Source organism: Leuresthes tenuis, unplaced genomic scaffold (genome assembly GCF_036924035.1).
Source record: "Leuresthes tenuis unplaced genomic scaffold, fLeuTen1.0.hap1 SCAF_20, whole genome shotgun sequence".
NCBI classification, from domain to species: Eukaryota; Metazoa; Chordata; class Actinopteri; order Atheriniformes; family Atherinopsidae; genus Leuresthes; species Leuresthes tenuis.
In genome coordinates this window covers 5,221,726-5,232,027 of record NW_027325374.1, presented here as the reverse complement: position 1 = coordinate 5,232,027, position 10,302 = coordinate 5,221,726, and the positions used below count along the sequence as shown (strand labels likewise).

At 43.1% G+C, this 10,302-nt stretch overlaps 2 protein-coding genes across 2 annotated transcripts; both read left to right on the top strand.

Moving 5' to 3' along the window:
* Nucleotides 1-971: 971 nt before the first annotated feature.
* On the top strand, nt 972-3,705 carry LOC140278837 (homeobox protein Hox-D3-like). Its single transcript, XM_072373934.1, has 3 exons — nt 972-1,052; nt 1,954-2,287; nt 3,111-3,705. Exons 2-3 carry the CDS (start codon nt 2,053-2,055, stop codon nt 3,692-3,694), a joined length of 819 nt encoding a protein of 272 aa, XP_072230035.1. The 5' UTR covers nt 972-1,052; nt 1,954-2,052; the 3' UTR covers nt 3,695-3,705.
* A 26-nt stretch (nt 3,706-3,731) lies between these two features.
* hoxb1b (homeobox B1b) lies at nt 3,732-6,314 on the top strand. The gene is made up of 2 exons (XM_072373933.1): nt 3,732-5,462; nt 5,711-6,314. Exons 1-2 carry the CDS (start codon nt 4,904-4,906, stop codon nt 6,019-6,021), a joined length of 870 nt encoding a protein of 289 aa, XP_072230034.1. The 5' UTR covers nt 3,732-4,903; the 3' UTR covers nt 6,022-6,314.
* The last annotated feature ends 3,988 nt before the right edge of the window (nt 6,315-10,302 follow it).

Here is a 10,302-nt window from a genome sequence, read left to right as displayed (position 1 = left end):
GACAAAAAAAAAAAGAAAAGAAAGAGACGAAATTAGACAGATTTCCACTTTCAACTGCAAAAACAGCTGTTGGTCTGATTTTCTGGCACCACAAAGGTGCGTCATGTCTTCGCATCAGAGATCAAAGATGCCAATTTGCATTAATTAACACCATTTAGTTAAATATTACCTTTAAGGTCCAATCAAATCGACGGAGCAAAACGTGAAGATGAGAGATCAAAGCACCGCGAATCGATCCGCTGCAGCAGTCTGATCGTCACCATGTAAAACCAAATCAGCAGCCTCATTACAGTATCAACTTCTGCATGGAGACTTCTTAATGGATGCTGCTGTGCTGACCGCTGTCTGTCTCCACTTTAGTGCTTCAAAATGAGTCTGTCTTTAAATTAGGGATGAAAAAAGCTCATTACATAAAGACGATGTAATGCATTTGGCGTGTGTTTGTGTGGAAACTAAACACTCATAGCTTCCTTTCTCTGGGTGATTTATGGCCTCTGAACGGGATGTTTGAATTTTTTGTTGCAGAACTGGACGTGTTCCCAGGATTTTTTAAACAAAACGAGATGTGGCTGCCTGTGTGTGTGACTGTGGCCAGAAAATGTGCCTCAAGTGCTTAAGAAAATGCTCAGTTTTAGTTAATGTAATGCAAACCGATGGTGATTTCTTTACAGGCTATTTACCTGATCTAAATCTACATAAAAAATTAAGTTGAAAGCTAAAAATATATCAAGCTTCTTTGATTGTATCCTCCTCTGACTGCAGTAAAGGAAGTCAAACTGCCTCTTACAAAGGCGTAAAAACCCCTCTTCCTTATCTTTATATCAGGGCCATTGCCATATATGAAAGTGAGTTTGCATGATCAGCAGAAAGGGTTTCTTTTTGCACACACACACACCCACGCGCGGATATTGTGTGCAGAAATGCAACGAAGGGCGGTCTGAGCAGCAGAAACACTGTCCACTCCGCGTCACCCCAAAGCCAAATCACAACACCTCATGTCGGAGCCGCAATCTCTGCGCGGATTATTCTAATCTGGGAGATTTTCCAAAAAGGTAAGAGGAGCCAGCGTGTTTGTTTGAGCGCGGAATGAATGTGGGTCGTGAAGGTAAAGCAGCCGAGCTGTTGTGAGGCGGACTGGGTTATGTGTCTTTATGATTTACGAGCCTGACTCCAGCCGCGGTTCAACCAGAGTTCATAAAGCTGCATGCCTCCAGACTTATTCCCTCTGTCTCTCTGACTGTTCTCCTCTCCTCGTCTTTAAAAACTACAGCTGAATAATTTCGATCGCTTTAATTTCGGAAGAAGAGTCCATTTAATTTTATTGCGATACTGGCTGAAAAAAAGAAAAAAGAAAGACAAAGATGGATAAAGCAGCTGCAGCTGCGTTGCACAATGGACTTGTACAATTTTGCATTGGATTGATGGGTTTTTCAGTAGGTTGTGATACAACATTTAATTTTTCCCATGCAAACAGGGCTATCCATTAGCTGAATAAAGGCTGTTATGTACAGAAATAGGCCTAATGTAATTTCAGGAAACACCACAGAAACACAATGAAGCTGTTTCTTTTTATATCTATATCGAATTTGTTATCTGATAATGTAGCTATATATTTACATTTGTTAGGCCGTGATTTTAGTTCCTAATTCCTCTAATTCCCTTTGAGACAAACAACAACAACAACAAACAAACAGTTTCCAGGAAAATAGCCTCGTTTTGAGACCTAAAATCGTTACATGTTGTGTGTAAAAGAAATCGAGCCCCGCTGGGAGGTGAATTACTGCAGATTTTTCAGGATTATCCTCACGTTGGTGTTTTCCACCGAGCTCATTTCGCCTCTCTAGCATGGAGAGGCTTGCTATTCATGTCAGAATACTATTGAGTTGATAAGATGGATCATTTAGTCTCCTCCCTGATTCTGTGTCCGTCTTTTTTCCCCCTGGATCCTCTCAGGCCAGAAGCCTTCGGCTCTCTGGAAACCCGCCATGTGACATTTGGCTGCCAGCGCTCAGCCAGAAGGTCAAAGGGGGGCCCGGTGCACATTTTGTGGAAATGCAGAAACCCAGCGCCACACACAGCATCCACCACCACCGCGACTTCTTCAGCGAGTCTGTGGATGGTGTCTCTGGGTTTGAGTGCTCCCCACATGCTCCGACACACCAGCAGCGGGTGGAGACGCTACAGCGCACGTTTCCCCGGAGGTCAAAACCACAAAGCACCAAGTTTCCAATGAGCAGAAACATTTTCCCCTGGATGAAAGACTCCAGACACTCAAATCAGAAACCCAGCAGGAAAATCACAGGTCTGTATGACATGTATAAAAAAAATCCGACGTTTTTTAAACTGAAGTATTTCCAATTGGCCTCTCAGTTTACAGATGATTTCAGACTTTAATGTTCCTCCTTGCAGGTTCAAAAGGTCATTTGGCTTTTAATAGGGCTGCAGTCAGGCATAAGAGGCAGGGGGTCTTCAGGTTTTAGGCTCAGAGGCATTTTAGGATGTATTTTAATATAAATTTGAATGTATCAATTTAAAAAAAATTAAAGCCTGACAGAAATTAAAACAGAAATAACAGAATGGGCCGACTGACTCTGAAACAGACTGAACCATGTTAGGACCATAAAACAGTAACATGAAGGATCCCTTTCATCCAAACTCGTAATAAAAATATTTGTATTTAATCGTGAGTTTGGATCCAAAACGTATAAAGATAAAAACACAATTTAAGCTGAAAACAACCGTGTTTGTCTTGATTGTCTTGAGCACATCTGAAGCACTATAGCGACATTAAAAGGAGATAAACGCAGTTAAATGTCATACATTTCACCTCACAAATCTTTCAACTTACACACAGCTTTGTGCTGCCTTTTGGTTTCTTCTTTGCTTTGTTTTTTTCCCCCTCCCATTTCTTCCCCTGTGTTATTGTGGTTTTCTGTGCCTTTTTATCCAGTTTTACTCAAGAATTATTTGTTTTACGCAACGACCTGCAGATAACGCGAACAGAAGCAATTAAAAAGGCTGGAAACTGGCAGTAAACGCAGTGGAGGCTCACTGGAAGAAAATGTAATGTATCTGTTCGACACACCATTTCCCGACATTTGTCTCCGCAGATTGCAACGAGAAGTGCCCAAGCGCGACCCCGGCGTCGAAGCGCACGCGCACCGCATACACGAGCGCGCAACTGGTGGAGCTGGAGAAGGAGTTCCACTTCAGCCGCTACCTGTGCAGGCCGCGGCGGGAGGAGATGGCCAGCCTGCTCAACCTCAACGAGAGGCAGATTAAGATCTGGTTCCAGAACCGGAGGATGAAGCAGAAGAAGGACCAAAGAGTGCAGGGCCTCACCAACATAACCAGCACCACCTCCTCCTGCTCACCCCCGTCCTCCCCCTCCGCCCCAGGCAGCCCCACTCTGGCAAGTCTGGGTTATGTCCATCTGGGCGGTGATTACCAGTCGGCCTCCCCTCCGCTCAAGTCCCAACAGCAGCAGCAGCAGCAGTCCCAGCCGGCGTGCCGTGCAGAATTCTCCAAATATCCAGCTCCGGGCTTCACGCACGGCCCCCAGTTTGATGTGCAGTACAACACTTCACACACAACAAACCCAAACCAGGGAGGCGATGATCTGCACGGGTCGTACTTCTCACAGAGCTGCTCTCAGGACAGAATCATGCAAGCTCCAAAACTGACTCATCTGTAGCAAAGAAAAGGCGCGCGTGTCTCGTTGCATGCTCTATTTATTTATTTATTTATTGGGCTAAATCTAAATATTAGTCCGACATTTTATTTATTTGTATTTGACATATTTATTATTTTTGGGGGGTTTATCCTCGCGCACACCCTCAAAACGGGAGAAATGTGACAATTCAGACCTGAAAGCTTAAATTAACACATTAATTATTATTTAGGCTGCAATTTGCACCTCATTTAAGATACAGAACGTTGTTGAAAATGGAAAATCTTACTCTTTTTTTGGGTTAAAGCTTAATTACCACTTGAGGACTATAACATCACATTAACTCTTACTTAATTATAGGGCGCGTTTAGATGAGTGTGGACGTTAAAGGCTTTGGAAGAGTTTACGTTATAGTGTCAGTGTTGTTAATTTACAAAGCAGGAGGGAGAAATAAGATGTAGAGAGAAGCCTATCTGGCTGTTAAACGTCTTTGTTCTTTTATGGGCAAAATGGGCCAAACAAGCTGTCAGTCTTTAAAAAGAGGCATGATGGATCACTGAATTCACTGCGCTGACTATTTCTGCGACATTGTCTGATTCAGAGCCTGTGCGCGCACCACTCATGCTGTCCAAAGGCTGAGGAAATATTTCAGTAAGAAGCCAATCCAGACATGGAAGAAAGTGATGTTTAGACACACAATTGGAAATTAATTTAATGTTGTTCAACTCTCACGGGTAAAGAAGCTAAATTATTCAACGATGTCAGAGCTTTAACAGCATGCAGGCCGTAAATTTCACCCATTTAAATGGAAAAAATGAAGAGTATTGTAATTGTAAGACTTAAAGACCTGCAGTGGCCTGCAGTCAGATTTATTATTATTATCATTATTATTATTATATCTTTTTATTTGTCAGTGGAGCTCCTCTCACACTACAGCCTGCATATGTCTCCTGATGTTTGTGTTCTTATCAGATGGATGAGGGAGTTTGATTGAAGCATTTGTCATGTAAATGCGAGCCGTTTGATGGACGAGCCTGCAGACTTGACAGAGTGCTGTTGGTCTTTTGCCATTGGCGTTTAGCAGGTCACATGGTGTGTCAGGAAGGTGATATGAGCGTGGAAGGCAGTTTTACAGCTTTGACATACTTACCTAAGGTTAGGGGCAAGGGGAGCATCGATTAATGACTGCTCAGTCTTCATCAGTTCTGAACAAATAACAGGCCCAGGTTCAGGATGAACTCCTACTTAGACTATCCTGTGTGCAACCGGGGAGCAAATATTTTCAGTACCAAAGCCGGATACCCCAATTTAAACCATGGATACATGTCGTCCAACTCTTGTGCAACAAGTGATAGTTACGCACCGGACGGTCGTTTGGTGGCTGCAGCCTCTGCGCCCCACCAGACTTCGAGCCTCCCTCTGCACCACCAGGCCCACGTCAACTTGGATCTGCAGTTTTCAGCCCCGGGGAACCCCATGTATGGGTCACCCCTGGAGTACGGACATCACCAGTACGGCCTCGCTCCAGATCAGGACCGGAGCTTTATTCACGCACAGGTCTCACCGCTCGGAACAAACATGGCTCCCTACGCAGGGGACAGCTGTGGGCCTGGAGTTGTATCGGGCAGCCAGTATCTGCATTTTGCCAACGGAGATCAGAGGCAGCAAGAATATTCTGAAAGTGTTTACGCGAGGTTACCGCCCCAGTGTAAAGAGAAAGATTTGGAGCACGTTGAGGAAGCTTCTAAGACTTTCGACTGGATGAAAGTGAAGAGGAATCCTCCTAAAACAGGTTTGTTATGGACATTAGAGCAAACAAAATGTGCCATTTAGAGAACCCATGACGCCAATAAAACGTGCGTAAAACCCAGTCAGCTGACAATAAAGCCAAAGTGTTTTAAATAGTTCTGATAAATCATTTTGTCCACTAATGTTTTTTCTGTTCGTTTTCATATTTTTCACTCATATCTTTTCCACATACTTCAGCTCCATGAGTTCCATGTATTTCTCCACCATCCATTCATCCATTTCTCCCCACAGCTGTCCAGTCGGAGTTCGGAGTTCCGGGCCAGCACAACGTGATCCGGACCAACTTCACCACCAAGCAGCTGACGGAGCTGGAGAAAGAGTTCCACTTCAACAAATACCTGACGCGGGCACGGCGGGTGGAGGTCGCGGCCAGTCTGGACCTGAACGAGACGCAAGTGAAAATCTGGTTTCAGAACCGCAGGATGAAGCAGAAGAAGAGGGAGAAGCTTGGCTGCGCTTCGGTCAACTCTTCGGCACCTGTGGAGAAAGTCTCCAGCTCCGACAGCTCCCCAAAGACAAAGGGGAAAAACAGTGAACAATGACTCTTAAAAAATGACTGTGGAGGCCTGAGCAGCTTTCCTCAGATAAGTTGCACCATTCCAGAAAAGAAAAAAAAAGTGAAAATTGCTCGTGGTCTTGTGAAGTATACAGGGTATGTCTGTGTCTGCTAATGTGCATCGACTTCTGAATTGGATGTTGAGAAAACGTTTGAAAAAGTGTTTTCATCCATTCTTGAATTTCTATCTTTTTATGATAAGCTCATGCTGTGTTTAGTTTTTGCACCTCCTCAAATGTCATTGTTTGCACTATTTATTTACAGGGTATTTTCCAACAATTGTTCAGATAATTTAGCTTAATAAAGTTTATAAAATTAAAAACAGAGTTGTAATTGTTGTGCATGTAAAAAGCTGATATTCAGCACAATCTGGAATTTTTAAGAGAAAGTTGTCCCCCTCTGAGGATATTGAATTCATTTTTTGGGTGGAATTAAAATCTTATTTTCTGTATATCCACCTCCATAAATAGTTCCACCAAAGTCCCCTTGCATAATGTGACAAGAGGAATCTTTCACAACACATGGGGTGGTTCCAAGTGACCTTTTCACCTCCAAATACCTCCGGGGGCTCTAAACATGACAACAAACTCCAGGAAGCCAAGTCTCACCCTTGATTTGTTACCCAAATTCTTTTTGGATACAGCTGACACATGTTGTTACAGAGAACCATTTATATTTCTTTTCAAAAACAGCCACTATTTTGATAATCAAACATCTTGGAGCCTATTGTGGGTTCGCCCTCAGCCATACGCTTGCAGGACTTGACCACCTTGTTTCCTCTGATGGTGAAGGGGCAGCAGTTTCAATATTTGCTCTGGGTGTTGGGTTTGCACACACAGTTTCAGCCCCAACAGCACTGGCCTGTTGATGCCCCTCTTCCCAAAGCTGAGGTTCATGCAGAGTTCAGGCACAAATGAATGCGGAGTCAATCTGTCAAGACACCAGAGTGACTCGGGGAGGTAAACTCTCAGGCTCTTGTGCTTTTAGATTTTTGCGGATATTGCTTTTAAAATTGAGACTAGTCAGGTTGTGGGACATTCAGGCTATTTTTAAGATTGTGTGAACTTTAATCTCTTTTAAGGCCTCTTACAAACATGTTTTTAGGAAATGGAAATCAGCATTCATTTGAAATATATCTGTGTGAGTATGCAGTTCCTTCATAACTATATTAAAAATTAATACAGTTCCGCAAATAGAAGTTACAGCTGAAATACCATACATCCCATTACTGTAAATTAGAAAGAAGGCTCGGAGATTTGATGTCATGCCTTTCTTTACAAGTAAAAAGCCCTCTCTTCGGATGAGTCACAAGGCCATGGACTGGGGAGGTGACAATGTATATGGTGAGTGGTGACAGATTCAACAACAGAAATGGGGACGGTGCAGAAAACAAGTGTGGGACTTCATTCCAGGGGTGTGATCCCTGCCATCTCTGTAGGTAATACCTCAGCGCTCCCAGCAGGCTCTCCATCTGGAGGTGTCAGAGTCGGTGCGGCAGCCAACTCCGCGGAGACAGATGTTCAACTGGGGGAGAGGAGGAGGATGTTTTTCACCTTCCGATAAGGGTAGCCTTCCTTGCTTTCTGTTGGAGAATGCAGGGCGAGGAGTGGAGAGGAGAGGAGCACCGAATGGTTAATGAACACAAAGGGACGAGAAGGAAAATCCTTGTAAGGTCACAATATAACCAAAAACATCCAACTGAACACACGTAACAGCAATTAATAAATCCAGAACAGCCAACTTCTTTTATCTTCAGATATCTTTCACATCTTTAGCCCCCCCCATGGACTTTGTTTGAGGTCAGCCCGGTGCTGTTTGTACCCCATGCTGGTTGCAGTTGTTGCAGGCTCTTTTACAAGTCTATTGCCAGGCTCACTTCCTTGGTTTTCTACCAGTTCCTCTGTCGCATGTCACTCTGCAGGATCCCCAAGCTTCAAAGGAAAACTAGATACAGTATTCATGGCATAACAGGGGGTTAGTCATCTAAGAGATACCACAGAGGAGAGACTTTTATTGGCAGGTATCAAACATGGCTTTTTACAGGCTGACGTCATCTAAACATGACATAGATATCAGAGCATACTAAAGACATTTTCAAAGGAGCAATATTTCAATTTGGTTTGTTAATATCATCCTAAAGTATTTATAAAAAAAGTAACAAATTGGACAGGGTCAAGGGTGGAGTAATAAAATCATGCACTTATTTCAATCAGTGTCCTGTGTTTTTTTTCCTATTTTATTGATCTTTTACAAGATGTGTTGACCAAATAAGGGTAGAGTTGAAAATGGTGGGAGTTAAATCATAAAAGAAGCTTGAACAATTAATTGATCTGCTGCATGATTTTTGGCACGACTTTTGCTGACCAAATAATAATTTTAGTTTTAGTTAGAAATTAAAAAAATCCAAGCTTTTGCAAGTTCTAATGTAATTAGTGGCAAAATTAACACCATTTTTTGGCAGCCATGATTAAAGTGAGTGTCTTTTGGTTTCTGGCTGTTAGTGGGACAAAGCAAGACATCCGATGACGTAACCGTAGGATGTGAGAAAAGTTTCTCTTCAGCCATGACCCTTCCTGGAAGAAGGATCTAGCCTCTTTTGTTCTTCCAGATATTTTCCAGTATTGTATACATCAAAATAATTTCTTAGGGAAGCTTAAATCAAAATTTACTTATTTACGAATAAAGAAAAAAATCATCAGGAGGTCAATTGATAATGAAAATAACTGCTAATAGTAGCACTTTACACATATTTATATATGTGTCAGTAGAGAAAAATCATAAAAGGAGGCATCATGGACTTCCAGGTTCAATAGCTGTTTGATGTTATTCAAGGATCAGAGGGTTAAAAGATAATATCCTCATGTTTTTTTTAGAATAAATAATAATGATGAGATAATAAATATAATTGAGGACCTCGTGACCACGTGACAAATTGTTTGAAGAAACAAAAGAAAAAGTCACATTTGAGATTTTCATTCGTTTAACACGTTTCTGTAATTTTTTCATTGTGTTCTTTGAGGCTTTCTGGAGAAATTATGTCTTGGTATGAATGGCATGCTTTCTTCTTCCTTTGTTTTGGCACTGAGCCTCTTTATAACCCAGCCTGGGAGGCTCTTGACAACCATCCCCCATCCGAGTCAGGCTCTATTGGATCTGGAAGCGCCAGCTGACCTGAAGCTCCTGTCTCCTGGGTCCCCCTTGCGACTGGATCCTTTTCCCACTCCATCAGCATAGTAACCGACAAAGACAAGTGACTTGGCCAGGGTTAACGTCTTAATACTCCCTGGGATTGCCTCCAGGATCCAAATGGCTACCCCTAATAGTTTTCCTCCTCTGTGTGCCTGTCAGACCGCCATGACTGTATGCCGTAAGAAAAACAAGACTATCTGAGAGGCAGAGTAACGAAGCAGCACAATGAAATAATGAGGGGTGGTGAGGAAAAATACAGCACTCATGAAAGGTTTGGTGTGAGGATACAGCGGTCTGAAGTGATGCCTGGTGCTCAGACACTGGTGTGCCACTAGCCAATACTTTGCATGGAGAGCCTGCACACTTGAAATTAAACTGGCTCCTTCCTTTAGAGCCCGGGAGGGGAAAACCAGAACTCAATCAGTGTCACGTCACATGGTTCAAAGCGGCCAATTCGATGCTGCCAGGAGGTTGAGAAATGCAAGGTGACAGTTCATTTTACCAGTGACAGTGTGTCGGTCTCGCTTGCTGGTTCCCCAGTCAATTCCCAGCGAGGAGTGAAGGTTGCTGGAGACAGACAGCAGCTACCACCCCCTCGCCTCCTCCTCTTCATCCTCACCACCGCCGCTCTCTCATCGACCCTGCTCTGCTTTGTATTCCAATTAACTGGACAGGGGGAGAGGCGGCAGTATGCAGGATTACAAGCACAGGCAGACACATTCTTCTGGCATCTTCGCAGCATCTCAATCCCAATAGTGCTGTTCTTCCCTTTTCCTTTCCTTTTTCCCCTCTTCTCGGCTTATGACAAGGGCCAGTTGTTCCAGGGGGATAATTCATAGATTCTTCTTTAACAACTCCCTCTAGGGACAATGTCTTGGTAATGAAAAATAGGTCCCTCTCACACATTCATATATCACATGTAATAGAGGTGTGTAATCACTCAGTCGAGTCAACGCATTGCGAGCTGTAACTGCTATTCTTAACAGACACCTCAAATAATGCTGAATTAATATTTTGAAATGGCTCATATATTCTAACATAATACAATTTGAATGATTTTCCATTCAATGCTTTCAGG